The sequence below is a fragment of the Xiphophorus hellerii genome, chromosome 10 (assembly GCF_003331165.1).
Source record: "Xiphophorus hellerii strain 12219 chromosome 10, Xiphophorus_hellerii-4.1, whole genome shotgun sequence".
Taxonomy (NCBI): domain Eukaryota; kingdom Metazoa; phylum Chordata; class Actinopteri; order Cyprinodontiformes; family Poeciliidae; genus Xiphophorus; species Xiphophorus hellerii.
In genome coordinates this window covers 24,130,954-24,149,473 of record NC_045681.1, presented here as the reverse complement: position 1 = coordinate 24,149,473, position 18,520 = coordinate 24,130,954, and the positions used below count along the sequence as shown (strand labels likewise).

General features: G+C 41.8%; 2 protein-coding genes across 2 annotated transcripts; both read left to right on the top strand.

The window, feature by feature from the left end:
• Nucleotides 1–1,973: 1,973 nt before the first annotated feature.
• ace (angiotensin I converting enzyme (peptidyl-dipeptidase A) 1) lies at nt 1,974–8,375 on the top strand. Its single transcript, XM_032575360.1, has 12 exons — nt 1,974–2,415; nt 3,387–3,554; nt 3,639–3,726; nt 4,336–4,479; nt 4,549–4,740; nt 4,893–4,990; nt 5,063–5,232; nt 5,357–5,580; nt 5,670–5,814; nt 6,006–6,104; nt 6,778–6,900; nt 6,992–8,375. Exons 1-12 carry the CDS (start codon nt 2,179–2,181, stop codon nt 7,224–7,226), a joined length of 1,923 nt encoding a protein of 640 aa, XP_032431251.1. The 5' UTR covers nt 1,974–2,178; the 3' UTR covers nt 7,227–8,375.
• A 3,142-nt stretch (nt 8,376–11,517) lies between these two features.
• On the top strand, nt 11,518–14,099 carry dlx3b (distal-less homeobox 3b). Its single transcript, XM_032575060.1, has 3 exons — nt 11,518–12,095; nt 12,746–12,930; nt 13,169–14,099. The coding sequence occupies exons 1-3, from the start codon at nt 11,753–11,755 to the stop codon at nt 13,484–13,486; spliced, it is 846 nt and encodes a 281-aa protein (XP_032430951.1). The 5' UTR covers nt 11,518–11,752; the 3' UTR covers nt 13,487–14,099.
• The last annotated feature ends 4,421 nt before the right edge of the window (nt 14,100–18,520 follow it).

The following is an 18,520-nucleotide window of genomic DNA, read 5'->3' as shown; positions in this document are numbered from 1 at the left end:
ACTTGAACATTGAAGCAGAACATATTTGAACTTTACTAAGTAATGCAAACCTGACAGTATGTCACCACTATATAATATAAAAGGTAAATGTTTGAGGGGTTGATGTAACACTGCTGTGAAAAAGAATCAGAAATACTTTGATGGAAGATCAAATCTGCAATAATTTGCTCTTCTTACCTGCAGAAATGATCCTCTGAGGTCAGCTGAGTGTCGGCTTTTTGGGGGCATTGAGGAGAGGACTGACAGGAAAGAGTTCTGAGTAAATAACATGTTTGTCATTTTTGCCAGTTATGGGATTGCAGTCAGTTTCCTGGTAAAGAGCCAACATTTTTAGAGAGTCTGTAACCTGAAGGCTCTTCAGCATCTTTTCAAAGCAGTTTAGTCATAAATCTGCAAAGAATTCTGTGACCTGTGGGTGGACATGACGGTCAGTGGAGTTGACTCTTCCAAGAACACAACAATGACACAAACAAAACGGATGTACAGAATATTTTCCTGACAGATTCGCTAGACCTCAACTGGATTACTGAAGACATGAAGGAACGTTTTTCAAATCTAATCTGATGGAAAGGAAGCCTTTAATCTGTGAGCAGACAAAAAAAAATCAACGATTTTAATAGCTTTTTTATTTATGTAATTATTTTACTTCTCAGAATAAACTCTCAGAGGAGTGAGTGTGACTTTAGTTATGTGTGAGACTGCAGGAGAAACTACAGATGCTCAGTCACCTGCTCTTTCTCCACTACAGTGTCCACTTTGTCCATTTTCAGGTTTCTAACTTGTATAAAATAAAGAATAAATCAATCTATCTGCTGTCTGAGAAATCCTGACTTTCTGTCAATGTGCAGGAGATGCAGCATCCTGGAACTGTTCTCACCACATCTCCATCCTTCTACTGTCCTTTAAGGGAGGCAGTTCCCAACCTAAAGGACTTAGAGAGGGAAAAAATGTTTTTATCTCTTATTATATTCAGCTGTGAAAGCCGTTTCCCCCGTGGCCAGCAGCGCGTGGGCTTACTGGACAAAGTGAGAGGGAACTGAGAGGAATTGCTAAGAGATCAGAGTTAGTGCGTGTTTTAAATCCTCTGAAACTTTTTAACAATTGATTGCAATTGATTTTCTGATACAAATTTTCTACTCCAGGTAAAATGCTCCAAAAAAAAAAATAAATCCCCTCCTCTGCAGTCATGTTGTAGTCACTGAGGAACTCTAGTTTTTTTTCTAGAAATTTCTGCAATTAACCTCAAAATTTCAGAGCTTTTTCCTCACAGATTTTCGACTTTTCTCATAAATGTTCTTGTCTCTTCTTGAACATTTTAGAGATCTCAACTTTTCTGAGTTTAAAACGCAGGATTAAGCATTTAACCGAGGGTGCTATGAAGGATCATTAGTTCCTGCAGTTCTCAACAAACGGAAACAAAACAGAGGAGAATCCAGGACTCAGACATCTACAGTCACCAATATGGTGGATAGTGATATCCTGTTTCATTAAAACATATATAGAGATGGACAATATGGCTGAAAAGGACATATCAGTCAGTATCAATAATTATTTATTAGTATTTTGTTTTAAATATTTGACATGTGACCTTTCCTGTTTTATCCATAGTTTCCCGTTGAGCTGTTGCTGCCATCCTTAGAGAAATGAGCAGTAGAAAATTATCCATTTTAGAATGACGTGCTCATTTTTATTATTTACCGGAAGTGAAAATAGGCACAAGTACATTTTTGGTTGCGATATGGGATTTTTTTTTTTTTTCACTCAATATATAATCATTGTTTTTTGGGTTTTTTTTTTTCTTAGTTGTGTTTTGCGGGGAATATATCACAACAACCACATATTAAAGAATATCAGTTGATATTAGATGAAAAAGAAAATAATAATCTGATATTTTCTGCTATGACTTCTCCAGAAGAAGCTACAGCGCCCCCTAGCGCCTCTGGTCAACACGACCGAATGGAACTGGAGCTGGAGGGAGGAAGAGCTTCACTTGGAAAAATGACAGGTAATCAGAATCACCCGCCACTTCTTCTCAGCTCTGATTTGGAGGGAGGTCTGAAACCAAACTGTGGGCGGGGTTAGCGTGCTACTTTAAATAAAGCTCTCTGTGGCTTCTCAGGAGCAGAAGGCGCTTCGTTCCTCACCAGTTGTCCCTCCTCTCTTCCTGCGCCGGCCACCATGGCTCCCGGCGTCCACAGGTTGGTCAAATCAGCCTGGCTGCCGCTGCTGTCCGTCTTGCTGCTGTCTGAAGCTCTGTCCGTCCGCTGGACGCCAGGGGACTATGCGGACACAGCCTCGGACGCCTTGAGGTTCCTCAGTGACTACAACAGCACTGCAGAGGAGGTCTACTTTAACTTGGTGTCCGCCAGCTGGAACTACAACACCAACCTGACGGAATTCAACTCCAGGCTGCAGGTCGAACTTGGTGTTTTTTTTGTTTTTTAGATGAAAGCCATCAAACCACTCTGCTCCATGAATTATGGGGAAATGAAACAAAATATTGACTTGAGACACTTTCTGACACTTTTCTAACCTATAGAACTCACTTCTCTACACCCCCTTTTGTTTTTAAGAAAAGAAAAGGTAACGATTTGCACTTAGTTTGGTTGGGTAAATTTAACACTGACATTTAAAGTCAAATGCAGGCATTATAATGAACAATCCTATAGTTTGGTGGATTTTTAAAAAATGAACTTTTGAATGTCATAAATTGGTTGTGTTGTTGGGTTTTTGACGTGCGTTGCCCCTCAGGTATTTTTCCATCGCACGACACAAACTTCACATCACACTCTGAGCGCAGAAACTAAAGAAACATAAAGTCAACAACTCTGAAACACCAAAGGAAATTAGATGAAATCTACCTAACATTTCTGGGTATGTTTCAATACCAATTGTCTTAAAAATCGAGTAATTATGACTTTTTATTTATCTACTTAATAAAGATTAATTCACTGGACTCTGGAAAAAATTCCACAGAAATGCATTTTCAGACAAAAGTTCAAAACGACCTTTAATGAACAACAAGCCCAACAAATGGAGGTATAAAATGATCATAGATGCTCAGATTCAAGTTGTTTGAACTGTTTTTTTAGTTTGGGGGCTAAGTGGGAGGAATAGTTATAATAGGGTGTTTCTTTTTTTCTTTTTTTTTTAAATGTAAAATTCATCTTTGAATCTTCATCTCTTGAAGTTCCACTGCAGTCACTGATGGCTCTGATTCTGCTGCCCCAACAGGAGAGATGACATCTTTAAAAAAAGCTCAAACTTTCCTCTAACTTAACCAGGACTTTCAAGGCGTTCATGTTAAACATTTGTTTAGAGTTTGACTGCGTTTCATTCAACCTCCCTATCGATCATCACTGACTTGCGGTGCCTCTTGTTTTTAGGTAGCTGCAAGCCTTGTGTATCAAAATTTCTCAGAAGCCTGGGGAATGAAGGCCAAGCAGATCTTCTCTAAGGAAGTACTTGAATCTCTTTCTGAGAAGGACAGAAGGCTGATTGCTGGTGTCAAGTTTCTGGGTAGTGCCAACCTTCCACAGGCCGAGCGAGTGGAGGTACAGTAGCCCTTATGCACTGTAACTACGGTAACATGGTCTCTTCTGACCTTTTAATGCCCATAAACTTGCTTCTCATTGTAGTATAACACCATCCTGAACACCATGGAGAATATTTATTCAACAAGTAAAGTGTACCCACTGCCAAATGTTACCTGGAACCTGGAGCCTGGTAATCACACATTTACAAGTGTCTTTAGTTGGCAACATCAATAAACTGCAATTTTATTATGCTATGTTTATGAGCTGGGAGTGGTGAACAATTCATCATTATTTTTTTATATATTAATAACACAAGTGCCTTGGCGTCAAATAATTATTAGAGGAGAAATGTTGACACAATCACTGGACCTTCTGTTTTGTCGGCTAAACGAGCTGAATGCATTTGGAAGGGGAAACTTCCACGGACAAGATGAAGGAAAATTGCTTAAAAGAATTACTGAGAAACTAAAATGAGATCCTTTTTGTCAATGATGCATTTGTTTGTTTAGTCACTTTTGCAAATATAGGAGAAATCCAGTGTAACTGAAGATGCCATGTATGAACTTTCACATTTGTCTTAACCTGGTTGTTTGAAATGATATTTGGAGTTCTGATAACATGGCCTTGACATAACAGCACCTAACTTCTTGTTGCTAGGACTTTTATCCCCTTGATGAGCAGGAAGCTGTACAATAAAGCTTCATAATTAAAATAAACTTTTGACCGTTATCTGACTCATGCCAGTATTGCAGAAACGTGTTGGCTTTTCTGTCTAATGGGTAACTGTCATTTATCTCAGAGCTCTCGGAAATTCTGGCCAAGTCCAGAAGCTATAAGAAACTACTCTTTGCTTGGGAGAGCTGGCACAATGTATCAGGTGTGCCTGTTAAGGGGTACTACTCCAGGCTTGTGGAGCTCAGCAACCAAGCCTCTCAAGGGGATGGTAAGAACTATGGGCTTGAAATAAAATGGCAAAAATCCAGACAGGGTCTTAAAAAATAATCATTTTCAGGCTTCAATGACACTGGAGCTTCTTGGCGCTCTTTGTATGAGACGGAAACCTTTCAGGAGGATTTAGAAAGGCTCTACAAGATGATTGAACCGCTCTACCTGAACCTGCATGCCTTTGTAAGACGCAAACTCTACAACCTCTATGGTCCCAAATACATCAACCTAAAGGGACCCATCCCTGCACACCTGTTGGGTAAGATGCATGTGTAACAGACAAGTGAAGCTCCACGCCACGATGGAGACACTAAATGGTCAATGATCCTTCTCTATGAAGATATTTCCATCAGTGCCAGTTAGTCTTTCACAGTAATTCAGGATTTCTCCACTACATCTTAATCCTAACAGGAAATATGTGGGCCCAGTTATGGAACAACCTCTATGAGATGATGGTCCCATTTCCTGCCAAACCTTTCCTAGACGTGACTGATGAGATGGTCAGACAGGTGCGGATGAAGGACTGAGGTTGGAGAAAGCTAGTTCTCACAGTCTTTAAAATGTTCATTTATTTTCTGCAGGGCTACAATGCCACACACATGTTCCGTGTGGCCGAGGAGTTCTTCACCTCTCTGGGTCTGAAGGAGATGCCTCCAGAGTTCTGGGACGGGTCGATGCTTGTTAAGCCTGAAGATCGGGAGGTTGTGTGCCATGCGTCTGCCTGGGACTTTCATAACCGCAGAGACTTCAGGTAAAATTTTTAACCTGTGACATTATGGTGGCTAACCCACTTGCTCTGCAACCTGGAAAACTATAGCTGCTGGGGGGAAGCAACTTCAAATGCCAGTAATCTGGTCGATGTTTCATTCCTGCAGGATTAAGCAGTGCACCACAGTGAGCATGGAAGACCTCTCCACTGTACACCATGAGATGGGCCACATCCAGTATTACCTGCAGTACAAGGATCAGCCTGTGGGCTTCCGTGACGGAGCCAACCCTGCTTTCCATGAAGCTATTGGTGACCTTATGTCACTTTCTGTTTCAACACCCAAGCACCTACATGAGATTAATCTGCTGGAGTCTGTGACCTCTGACAATGGTACTGACCAGATATCCTCTCATTAATTCAGATGGACTCTTAAACAGAATAACCATTCTGTATTTTTTATTATTATTATTTTTTACCAGAAAGTGACCTGAACTTCCTGTTGAAGACTGCTTTGGAGACTATAGCTTTCCTTCCTTTTGGCTATCTTGTTGACCTCTGGAGATGGGATGTGTTCAATGGAAACACTCCTCCAGAGAAGTACAACTCTGCTTGGTGGAACCTCAGGTGAGACCAAGTAAAACTTGCATTTTAGGACTGGTGTTTTTTTTTTGTTTTTTTTTTAAATAAAATCACTTTCACAGACAGTCTGAGCCACAACAACCTATGGAAACTTTCTCTGCTGTCACTCTGACTGTGTGGTTCCAGATCTTAGCCGGGCCTGTTGACCCATTTGTGATTTCTAAATTTCTTCACAGAACAAAATACCAAGGAATTTGCCCTCCTACCAGGCGTACAGAGGAGCACTTTGATGCTGGGGCAAAGTACCACATCCCTGGAAACACACCATACATAAGGTGAAAGATCTTCCACCCATATGTTGCTAATTGAAGTAAAATAAAGTAGGTTGTAAAGAATGCATTAATGAGCTCTCTAATAACTCATTTCCCTCATTATTGGAAGTCTGAAGCCTTTTTTTAAAATTTTTATTAGGTGGTAGACTTCCACAGAAACCCAAATGGGTGTTGAAATTGCGTCTTGTTTTATCATTTCCACTTGCATTAATGCACTACATAAGCGGTGTGGAAATAATAGACCAACAGTATTCAAACGTGGGGAGAAAATCAACTGCAAGAATCCTAGCTCTTTGTTTGTGTGTAACCTTGAAGGCTGCATCTCCTTGCAGATGGTGTTTTAATCCAGGTCCTCCTCTCCCTCATATGTAGCTGCCTCTCCAAAGACTTGCCAACCTGTGCACTGAAAACAGTCCTGGGCCACACAGTGACTTTTTCCCTCTGTTGGCCTCATCCATCTCATGTTAACTAGTGTGAGCAGTCATGGCAGGCTTCAATGTAAAGAGCCAGGGGGAGGATGTGAGCATCACATAAGTGTGAGCAACAGCAATGAGTCCCTCCTGGTTTTGGTTTCTGATCAAGCCGTTTATATTTGCAGATGGAAGTAGGAGCAGAGGGAGGAGGCAAAAGGGTTTGGGAGGCTTTTTGTTTTCTGAAGTTCTTCTTTCCCCTGCAGGTACTTTGTTAGCTTCATCCTCCGATTTCAGTTTCATGAGAAACTCTGTGAGGTGGCCAATCAGACCGGCCCTCTGCACACATGTGACATCTACCGTTCCACAGAAGCTGGAGCCATCCTGAAGTAGGAATGGATTTATTTTTCTGTTGTTTTTTTTATCCACAAATGAGTAAATTTTACTTCAGTGTTGCAATGTGTGTTCCTTTTTCCCTAGGAAAGTTCTCGAGGCGGGCTCTTCAAGGCCTTGGCCCGACGTGCTTCAGGAGGCCATAGGCACACGTGAAATAAATGCCACCTCATTACTCAAATACTTTGACCCCCTAACAAAATGGCTGGAAGAGCAAACTGCCAATGAGACCCTTGGATGGCCTGATCTCGACTGGGTCCCACCGGTCCCTGAGGGCTACCCTGATGATATTGATGCAGAATTACAAACCTCAACTCTGTAGAAAGAATATGAATGAGGTTTTATGTTTCAGACGGGATGGTTTCTCATCTCAACTGACTCATTTACCTGGTCATTAATGAAGCAGGGAGTGTTGGTGGGTGGGTCGATTTAGAAGGTGTCTCTGAAAACCAGACTGTTACTTTTTACTGATAGAGAGGAGTGTTATGATGACAGGGGAGACCTTAACTTTAGAACCAGGATGGTCAGAACAGCCATGAAGAGAATGTGCACTTCAGTCGGAGGTGTAAGGATCTGGAATAGACGGCCTAGAATTGAAGCAATGTCTCAATATAAGTTTATTTAAGAAAAGGTTCAGACTGATGATTTTCAACAGGTATAGGAATGAAGATCTGAGGTTCAAATTGAATGGACGTTTCTAACACGGCAAACAGAATTGTATACGTGTATGATGGTAGAGTTTGTGTGGGTGGATGTATCTGCTACGCTGTATTGGGGCAGTAGTTGGAATACCTTAGCTTTTCCTGGTCCCTCTGTGACTGCTATTGAACTGTCATTGTGGGATGTTGTGTGGGAAGTTGGACTTGAGTTGTTATGATGTCAGAGTGCTGAATAATCTATGGGAGTGTGAATGTTTGTATGAGTATTGGTATGAAGTTGGATGTGAACATCTCTGGAAGTGACTTTGGTAACACTTTATTTGGCAGAAACGTTGCTCTGATTACATTTTGGCCACATAAAATGTCACCATCTGAAATGTTGTTGGAAATCCTCCTGAACTTGAATCCTGGAGTTCAGCAGAAGAAGAGTTGGTTGTCTCTTCTTCTTCTTCTTCAATGCTGGGAACATGCCATTAATTTAATTTCTGCCAAAAGAAATAACAGCCGCCAGCTAATTCAAACATTCAGTGTGCATTTGTTTTACTACCAACTATAGGCATCTGAACCATTTATTTTCCTCTTTATTATAAATGATACATGTGAACACCAGCTTATTCATCTAAAACCGATACATTGTATGTGTATCGGTCCATTATGATCTAGAGTCTCCAACGCCTGATTAAAACGCTGATTGGCTGATAGATGAGCGCTAACGACATGGCTGAATTATGAATATATCTCATGTAACTGTTGACGTGGTTGCTGCCATTATGTTTAATGACTTCCTGCATAAACTTGCACATTCATGTGTCTTTTTGATTTAATTTCTTACTTAATGGAAATTATAATTGCAAAATTGTGTTTTTCGACATTAGCAGAATATGGACAAAGATTTACTTTGTCTTACGTGTATAGTGGAAACTCAGCCAATGACTTCAACAGCTCTACACAGGTGGTGTTCTTTAACAGCTTGTTGGTCACCTAGAACTACAACACCTAGAACTACAACACTAACCTGACAGAGCACAGCTTTGGGACTGGGTGCTCATTCTGTGCTTCCAGATCATGTCCCACCATGAAAAGGTCCTCACAGGTTCTGCTTGTGTTCCGAAGTGTGATTTCAATTCATATTTGGCAAGACAATTCCCATGATGGAAGGAGTTGGTGCACACACTGCAGCTCTACACCGGCATTCCATCTTCAAAGTCAACTATTAAGCAAACATAGTATTGCATTATTCAAGCTTAAATCATTTTGAAGTCCCATTAGCCAAACAGGTGTGTCCTTATTGCAGAATGTGGTGTTGCAGTAGTTTTAAGCCGCAGGACGAAAATGCACGTGATTTAAATATCTTTTTCTAAGACCACGATTTAAAAAGCATGACTAAAACGGTTTCTAGGTTTAAAGGCTGTTATGTGTGGGTGGATTTTTCACAGGTAAACTAGAAGTACACTGTGTTTCTTTGAAATTCTTGGTAAGAGTAAATATGAAGTAAATATATCCATTCATCCATCCATCATAAGAGTTATCAGAGGTGCTTTTGCATCTCAGTGAGGAAAACCAGTTGTGGTCACCTGGCTGGTGATTGTCCCTGACTTGGGGCAGGACGGTGGCAGCAGCACTGGTTGGAAGAACAAGCAGCTGGGGCAGCATGGCAGCCAGCATGACGCTGTCTTCTGTCACAGGACAGTGGAGAGAGAACCATCAGAGACGTCTCTCTTTAGGGAATCTGTGACTTAAAGAGTGCTGCGGAATTTTGAATAAGCTGGGTCAAGACAGAATGCAGTCACCGATTACCAGATGGTAGAAAGAATTTTTACTTTAGATTCAGGGTTCCTTAAAGGATGAAACTCTCCCCTTCTCTACCAACAAAGATGGGGGAAGGGGGGGTTCACATGCTTGTCTGTGCCTCACCATTGCAGTTCCCTGCAATAAAGAGGCAGGAAGTGTTGCTGCGTTCCAGTTGTACTCAAAAATGGGAAATTCTCACTTCAAGGTCGGAGAAAGGAAAAAATCAACTAAAAGGCCCTCCAAAGTCTGGAAGCATGGGAGCAGATCCCGCTACCCCATTACGATTTGTTGAGGCTCACTTTGCGTTTCAAAATGGCCGCTCCTGGCGTCAACATTTAGTACGATGTTGTGAAAACACGTTTATTTTACAAGACACCTTTGTGAGGGTGCGTCTAAAATCAATATTGCATGTAGTGCCCGCAACTCTTAAACTGAACAAATTAAAGGTGTTTGCTTATGGAAAGTAAACATTAAAATGATGTTTGTAAGAGTTACTACAAACAATGTCTCTGGGTGGAACCAAGTTACAATTCTGACCTCTTAACTGTGACATCAAACCCAGCTCTGAGTTCCCACGTCCCAGTTAACTGGAATGCAACACTAGCAGCCAGTTGGCTCAGCATGTTGGGCGCTTCAGCTGCTGTGCTTCCTGCTCCTTCTAGAAACTGAAAATGGGTTAATGCAATGCATTCTGGGATTAACAGTGGTCATACTCTTCGTTTCCTGGATGCAGTTCAGTCCTTCATGGCTGGCTCCCAACAGAAACGCGTTTATCGATGTATGAAATGATGTATGAAGAGGACCAGAAGAGCTAATGAGGAATTTGTGGTTACATTTCGTGGGACCATTGTTCTGAGCTGAGGAGCTACTTTTGTCAGAAAGAATTTACAAAATGTGTAAGAATATATGTGTCTATTTTAATATAGCAAATTTATCACCAAAATAAAGCATTTTAGTCCTTCTTCGGCAAGAAATATCCAAATAGAGTGCACAGTTTGTTCAAATTAGCACAAAAACCCCGTGTTCACTGCATCCAGCAAGTATTCACAGCGCTATACTTTTTCAAATGTTATGTTATGTTAAATTAATATTTCTTCCAAACTCTACGCACAAAACTCCTATTTTGACAACATAGATTTTTTTGGAGTGTTTTAAAGATAGGTAAATGTGATTTGGTTTCTTCATCATCATCATCTTAGTGATAATAGTAGTGTTAATTTCCGGTTGTCGCCAGAAGAGGGCGGTGTTGTATCAGAAATTGCTGGTTGCAGATGGCTGAAGCGGAAATACGTTTGCATAAGGCGGTAAAGAAAGTGAAGCCCCATTTTATTCTTTTTTTTATTAGTTGATTTCATAAAATTAACCATTACCTTCTTGAGACCCTTTGAATTGGCGCTATGTTTACAAACAGAAACCTTAATGCTGAAATAAATAAAAAAGATATATCACTTTGTTACACAAGGAGGCGCTGTGCACCGTATTATTAACAGACGCACGAGAGAAATAAAGACAAAAGAGCTGTTTAAATAAAACTGACTAAATATTTGTATTATTTTAATGTGTAGAGGAATATCTGGCACTGTTCGCTTCAGGCCGGTCAGCTTGTAACAGTGGTGGTTTGCATATACACAAACAAGATGAGCAGAGCAGAGGAATTCACCCTCAGGACACATCAGTTGAACTATTTATTTTAACCTTTTTCTTCTTCTTCTTCTCTCTCTTCCTTCGCATTTCACGCAAACTTCCCCGTCCTCTGCTGTCTTTAAATGACAACAGCAGCCAGTGGGAGGCCGGCTGGCAGTCTTTCAATAAAGTGTGATCTCAAGTCATTGTTAAGAAATCATTGCATAAAACATTAGGGAGACGGTCTGGCTGCAGGATTAGTCTTTGGAAAACATGCCCGCCGCACCACGTTGCAACGTCACGGGGGTGAAATCGGCGGTGACCTGGTTTTAATGTGTGCAGAGCCCCGCGCGGCTCGCAGGTAAAAATGTTAAGAAAAATGAGTTTATGGGGGGGCAGCGAGTGCATATGCGCCCCCGGCTGAAGGCTGGGTTCCATCAAGACTTTCTGCCCGGAGCGCAGAAGGAAGGAGGGAGGAGAGGGGGCGAGCAGCCAATAGGAAGGCGGAGAGCAGCTCGGCTCTTTATAACTCTGTGCCACAGAGGCTGAGCGATGCCATTAGAAAGTTTCTGCAGCTGGAAGAGTTTCAGTGGACTATATCCTCAGCAACACCTCCGCGCGTTCTTGGAGTGCACACACTGCTGTTCCTTACGCGAAACCTCATAGCTAATCAATCCAGCAGGAGGGGAGGGGGGAGGATTTATCTTCTTCTTCTTCTTCCTTTATTTGTCTTCCTTTTTGTTGTTTTGAACAATTCCGGAGCGCCTCCTTCACCATGAGCGCCGGACAGAGCTACGAGAAGAAGATCGCGAGTATTCTGACGGATCTCCCCGGATCTATGGGCTGCCACCCGAGCTCCAAGGACTCCCCGACTCTCCCAGAGTCCTCGGTGACGGACATGGGCTACTACAGCGGACAGACGGCCCACGGCCACCACGAGTACTACCAGAGCCAGCCGTACGGACAGCCCATGAACTCTTACCACCATCAGTTCAATTTGAACGGGATGGGAGCGGCGGGAGCGTACGCGACCAAATCCGAGTATCCCTACACGAACAGCTACAGACAGTACGGACATTACAACAGAGATCACCTGCAGGCCTCACCGCCCGGCTCAGGTAAACGAGAACACGACAGTGTTTCCCCTCCGGTTCGAATTCATTTATGCTTCAAATGATTTTTTTTATTTATTCCAAATGTCCTCAGAGATTTTCGAGACCGTTTCCCTCTTAGAATTTTGGTAAATAAATAAGACAAAATTTTATCCGAAGTTGGAAAATATATTAGAACTATTTAATTGCGAATTAAGTGAAATAAATGTTTATAACGTAGTTATACACGGATGATTTGATTAGGCCGCTATAAAAGCCGTTTAATAGGAGCTGGAAAAAAAGAGACGAAATGAAAAATTGACGTTATTGTACTGTGCTGCTTTGCTCAGTTGAAAATTAGATTTCATGGAATTTTTACTCACAATTTTATTTATTTTTAGTACTTTGTTTTTGTTGTTTTTTCTTTTTTTCTTTTGTCAAACGTTATTAAATTTCACGAATATCTAATTTATATTTTTCATTTTATATTAGTGTATGACTCTGAGTTAAAAACAAAAAAAACCTCTTACATTTAAAATCGCTCTGCACAGAGGTCAGGCTTCATTTACTGTTCCCGTTCTGCTTCTTTCCCCTTTATTTTTTGACTCGTCAGTTATGATGTGCGATCAGTTTGATTCATTCGTGTTTTTTTTTTTTTTTTTGCTGTAAATTTACAGTCAAAGAAGAACCAGAGCCGGAGGTCCGCATGGTGAACGGAAAGCCGAAAAAGATCCGCAAGCCGAGGACGATCTACTCCAGCTACCAGCTGGCCGCCCTGCAGAGGCGCTTCCAGAAGGCGCAGTACCTCGCCCTGCCCGAGAGAGCGGAGCTGGCGGCCCAGCTCGGCCTCACTCAGACTCAGGTGAGCTGCGGCGGACTGTTCCTGATTTAGAACCTTTTAAAGGAAAACTTCCCCCACGTGGACAAAAATTGAATAAAACATGTTTAGATTTAAAAAAAAAAAAGCTAGTTAAAATTACGTTTTCAACACTTTTTTTCTAGCAATATTAACGCATCAAATGTTTTATTTCTTATTTTAGATCAGTAATTAACTCCCGTTGTTTTTTTTTTTTTGTTTTTTTGTTTTTTTTTCGTCTCAGGTCAAGATCTGGTTCCAGAACCGGAGATCCAAGTTCAAGAAGCTGTACAAAAACGGCGAGGTTCCCCTGGAGCACAGTCCCAACGCCAGCGACTCCATGGCCTGTAACTCCCCGCCCTCCCCCGCCGTCTGGGACGGCAGCAGCACCCCTCAGAACACGCCGATCAGCCGGCCTCAGGTGCCGCAGCCGGCGCACAGCTCGTCGCCGCCCTACCTGGAGGACTATACCAACCACTGGTACCAGCAGGGATCGCACCTACAGCATCCGGGCACCGTGCACCACCCGGTGCCGCAGCAGAGCGTGGGAGCCGTTTACTAACTCGGACTCGGGGCGCCAGACCCACGTCGTGTTTTACGAGTTCTCCCCACAGTGACTCTGCAGAGCGAACTCTAATGGAGCCAGAGGAGGCCGGAAACCAAATCCTGCTTTCTGTCTCTGGATGTCCGCAGAGAGTTTTCAGAGCTGGACTTCCAGATTTTTATTTTTTAAAGCACATAAGGGATTTCTAATCACTTCTGGCAGCATATTTAAGGGACATCTGGCGTATTTTATTTTTTAAATTATTTATCACCTCTACCGTATAATCCTTTTGTAAATGATATGCAAAGTGTCTTCCCCCCCCTCGCCCCCAAAACAAATAGCCTAAACACAAACTAAATCACAAAACTGCTGCAGCCAATCGTGCATGTGGGTTTGTGGAGAACTTTACAAATAGAGAAAAAAAAATAGAACTCAGGACATATTTATAAGGATTTGTATAAAAAATGCTGAAGGTTGTAAATAAATGTTTTTTATATAAATATATATGCAGAACCACTATGATCATATTTGAACAAGAAAGAGCACTGTGGTGCTGTTAGACCGTTTTTATATTCATGTAATGAGTCCAACTGTTGCCTTCCTGTCTGATGAATAAAGGTGTTAAATGCTCGCTGTGTCTCAAGCCCTTTTTAAAGAAACCTACAGATTTAAAGGCTCGGCTGGAGGAATCAAGGCACCGTTTTAAAGAGCGCAATAGAAGCAAAGTTTGTCCGACAACAAACAAAACAAAAGAAAGTGGTTTGGGAATTCAAAGGAACATGCTAAGTAAATGTGATGAACTGGGACGTGAAAATACGTCTGGGAAGGTTATTATTGTTGATCGACAGTGAAGCCTGGCCTTCAATGTCCTTGTTAAGGCAGAATCTTAAATGGATCCGTGGACTATTTGTGGGTATGAAGACAAGATACGCCAACCTGAAAAACACACCAACAAGGCGTCCGTATGCCCAGTGTTTGGAGCATGTGATTATGTATAAGGATAAAAAAAATAAAAAAATAAAAATAGAAAAAAACCCCTTAAACCCCGCGGAAGTTCTACTGAAGAAAAACACAAAGACTAAATGCAGATATTTATTGTGTAGCTTTTTAAATTTGTCCCCAAATCTGAAAATCGGACAATCAATAATAAAATAATAATAATAATAAAATAATAATAATAATAATAATAATAATAATAATAATAATAATAATAATAATAATAATAATAATAATGTATTTTTTTCGGTACTATAGCTGCAGACATGCCGGAGTCAGTGGATTTAATTGCTGCTCTGTTGCCGGATCAGAGGGCACGTTGGCAAGGAGACGGCGAGACGTCATAGACGCACGCGCACCTCTGAGCGTATTGAACGTGAATAAACAGTACAACTACGTGCTTAATTATTAAACAATTTTGATTTGAAACACTACCTTTAAAAAAATACTCTAGGTTAATTTTTTTTTTTTTAAATATCTTTGTTTCCACAGGAAGAGGAAATCTTTGCAGATAAAAATGGCCGTACGACCGGAAGTAGGGGAGGTTTCTCATGTTCTAATTGGAACGTGGGACACTGCGAAGCTCGGTGAGAAAACCTTTGATGTTACCGAGTTCTTCAGACACCATGTCACACTGGAAACGAGAAAGACAACAATACAGCTGCGCTTCTTTAAACTCCTATCATTATTAATGTGAGCTATAGAAGCTGGTTGATGTTCCAAACACGCTGAAAGTAGAGATGATGGAGAAACTGCTGACTGTGAGTTCGTCCACATGGACCACCAGTGCGCCATTACACACGGAGAGAAAATGCACCCACGGTGGGTTTTTTTTTCGTTCTTTTTTCTTTAATGAATCGTTTCTGCTGCTTTTAGTAGCTGCAGTGGTATGCGCTCACCCGTGGAGGTGTTGCTGTTAGGCTCTACACCAGGGTCGTGTCTGTCACAACCCACTCCGTATCCTGGTGGTCTTTTTAACGGCTGTCCTCTTCTTAATTAATCCCAAAACGTGTGTTCAAAATGAGACTGTTTTGCTCCACTTTTTCCGTCCAGACCGTAAAACCAGCTTAGTTTGGGAAGCTAATTTGATCAACCAGGACAAGTTGACTTTCCTTTTTACTTTTCAACCTCATTCGACTTCAATATTCATATTTAAATCTGTTTTAACTACATACTGACATCATTAGACATCAGATGACACTACAGCCAGCAGCATTTACAAATCCACTGCCATCTTTATATTTACTTTCAATTCTTTTCCTTAAACCACTTTTAAACATCAATGGAGATTACCTTTCAGTCTCCAACATCCTTATTTTGACTTTCACCTTCCAACATATATATTTTTTTGCAATGTTTTCTGTTTGCATTTGACAATAATTTTCTAGATGGGGCAGGACACTTTTAACTTTCCCTGAGTTTTTTAATAACCTAAAAATATGGCACCTAATGTGACCTGAGTGCTAATCCAGCGCTGTTCCTGAAGTGGCCTGCTTTTACAGGCAGCACCAGTGATAACTGTTATTACTGCTAATACTGCCAAGGCGTTGAATTATGACGCTATTTAAAATTAATTCTGAAATGGGTTCATTGCTGTCAGTCATGTCAAACTTCAAAAGATAATAAACCTGCAAAGGTTTTAACAGCTTCGTAAAAGGCCTTTAAAGAGGTTTATTCAGCAGCTAAAACGGCGACAAATGTGACTTTAACACTCAGTGAAAGCCTTCACACCCTTAAATAAAATATCAGTGTTTAAACCTATCAAAATTTATCTCCGTAATACTTGATATGAATGTAACTTTTCGTATCGCTCTATCTTTAAAGAAGAAGAAGAAAAAAAACATTTCTAAATGTCCTGTTGCCACTTTTGTTAAGTTTTTTGTCCCTTCTGACCTGTAATTTTCTTGGCACCACACTTCCAGCACATCTTTTTTCTTTGCACATTCATCTACAAACAGCTTAACGTTTCAGAACTCCTTAATCCCATCCCCCTAGTGTCCCCTTCTTGTTTTATATCCACTGAACTCAACACCAGTTGTCTGTGGCGTCAGTCAGCATGTAAATGTACCCAGTGCTGATTTGACAAAAGCGGCATGATTACTATTGCCTTTTGATATCAATGAAATCTCATCACAAAGTACATGTGATCCCCGCCGCCCCCCGGTGGCTCCCTCAGTGTGTGTGGGCCTCCTGGACTGTGCGCCGTCAGGGGAGACATTTGCCGTTTGCGCCGTCTGTGAACAGTTCAAGTGTGACAGCAGTGGAGGGTGTGTGGGTGTGGCTGGGGAAGAGCTGAACATGAGTGTGACCCTGGACATTTGGGTAAAATTACCAAGGAAAAACGATGTTTCCTTCTATAGAAATAATGAAAAAACAATCACCTCGTAAAAGACATTTACATAAAGACTTATGCTGACGTGTAAATGTGGTTGAAAAGTGACAATTAAATAACCCGACCACATAAAGAGGGTTGTCCAATGTCTCCAGTGTCCAGTGGGCTACAACATTATAATATGTTTTTTTCCATGGCTGAATTAAATATAAGGACTTTCCAACCTTAGATTGCCGTGAAACAGAAACATCCACGAACATGTGGCGTTTTGGAGGGCCACAAATAAGGCCCTGTCCCCGTGACCCCTCTCCGCTGTCGACATGGTGGTGTCAGAGCTCATCTCTCGAGTGCATCTGTGCGGGTTGAGGCAGAGGTCGGCGGCTACGGAAAGACTCCCAGCAGCTGTCCAGGGCCGGGCTCGTCCTCAGCTGCATTAGCATCACTCAGGCTGGTCATTTCGCTGTAAACCTGGGCGAAGTGAAGGGAGGAAGGCACCGTGGACAGCTGTGGAGTCCTGAACCTTGGCTGACCTCTGTTTTCGGCCAGCGCAGGGCAAGTCCAGGCTGGAGTAGAAGAGAAGGCGCAGCATGCACCATTAGCGTGTTTTTGATGCCTCGCTTGCTTATAGGTCACGCTTATGTAAAAGCCTTCACTCCCCCTCCAGTGTGTTTGTGCAGCATGGCCCCCAAACCAGAAAGTCACGGCCTATTTTATGAAACCACACATTCACTTCTCTTCCTGCGGGGAAGCTGCTTACAATTACCCTACATGTCAGATCCTTCAAGTTAATAACAATAATCACCCTGGAGACCTGCTTTGCCATTCACCCATTCACAGCAACAGAGATTTAATAACAAGCTATTTTCCCTCCTATTGCTATCCTGCAATTAAAAGCCATCAGACGGCTCATATCTGATAACCCTGAGCTTCCACATCATTGATACAGTCAGAACTGCCTTTATCAGGAGCCGTCAGCCGTCAGCCCAGCCTTCCATCCGCTCCTCTCAGCTTGTCTATTACACGGGGAAGGCCTTTTCACTTTTGCTTACGTGATAATTGGTCCCCCTCCGTTTGAAAGCTCCCACTCTTCTCTGTCCAACTCCACAGAGCCATTATTCTAATCTAGAGATGTGAAATTGCCTATAATTTTCCCCAATGCCCCCCTCCGTCAGCTTGGTTCAGCACACAAGCAGCGCTCGCCTCGTCTTCCCGCATGTTTATTAACAAGGCAACATAATGATGAGGAGCGAGGAGGTAAAACAGGGATGCACAAAGAAGGAGATGTTAATATGCCACAAAACTGGCGGTTATGAGAGGAAAAATCAGCTGGGAAAGGGGCTGAAAAACTCGGCGGCTCTGGCGTGCGCTTTGTTCTTCACGGAAACACGGCAGATGGCTGAAGAGCTCCTGGATGAGGACGCGCTCCTCGGGCGAGGTAAGAGCTGAATGAGTCAGTGTTCTGCTCAGGAAAGGCAGCAGCAGCCACTTAGAAATGTTGCTCTTCCTTGAACTTCACAGCTGAGTCCTCTTAAAATAAAAAAAAGAAAAAAGAAGATGTCAAATTGAAGTTGCATATTTTTGTTGCATGAAGCAGAGAGACAGAAGAATGGAAATTTGCACTATAAAAAATGTTTTTTTGAAGGGATTAAATATTAGCGATAAAAAATAGGGAATCAAATGTGTCAGTTTATAGTTTGACCTCCAGTGACGGTTACATTCCAACA

Excerpts from the sequence above, each read along its gene's own strand:
- ace (XM_032575360.1), top strand. The coding sequence starts at position 2,179 with ATGGCTCCCGGCGTCCACAGGTTGGTCAAATCAGCCTGGCTGCCGCTG. Across the intron at positions 3,555-3,638 it reads CACAGGCCGAGCGAGTGGAG|TATAACACCATCCTGAACAC; the intron begins GTACAGTAGCCC and ends TTCTCATTGTAG. Across the intron at positions 6,105-6,777 it reads GGAAACACACCATACATAAG|GTACTTTGTTAGCTTCATCC; the intron begins GTGAAAGATCTT and ends TTTCCCCTGCAG.
- dlx3b (XM_032575060.1), top strand. The coding sequence starts at position 11,753 with ATGAGCGCCGGACAGAGCTACGAGAAGAAGATCGCGAGTATTCTGACG. Across the intron at positions 12,096-12,745 it reads GGCCTCACCGCCCGGCTCAG|TCAAAGAAGAACCAGAGCCG; the intron begins GTAAACGAGAAC and ends GTAAATTTACAG. Across the intron at positions 12,931-13,168 it reads TCGGCCTCACTCAGACTCAG|GTCAAGATCTGGTTCCAGAA; the intron begins GTGAGCTGCGGC and ends TTTTCGTCTCAG.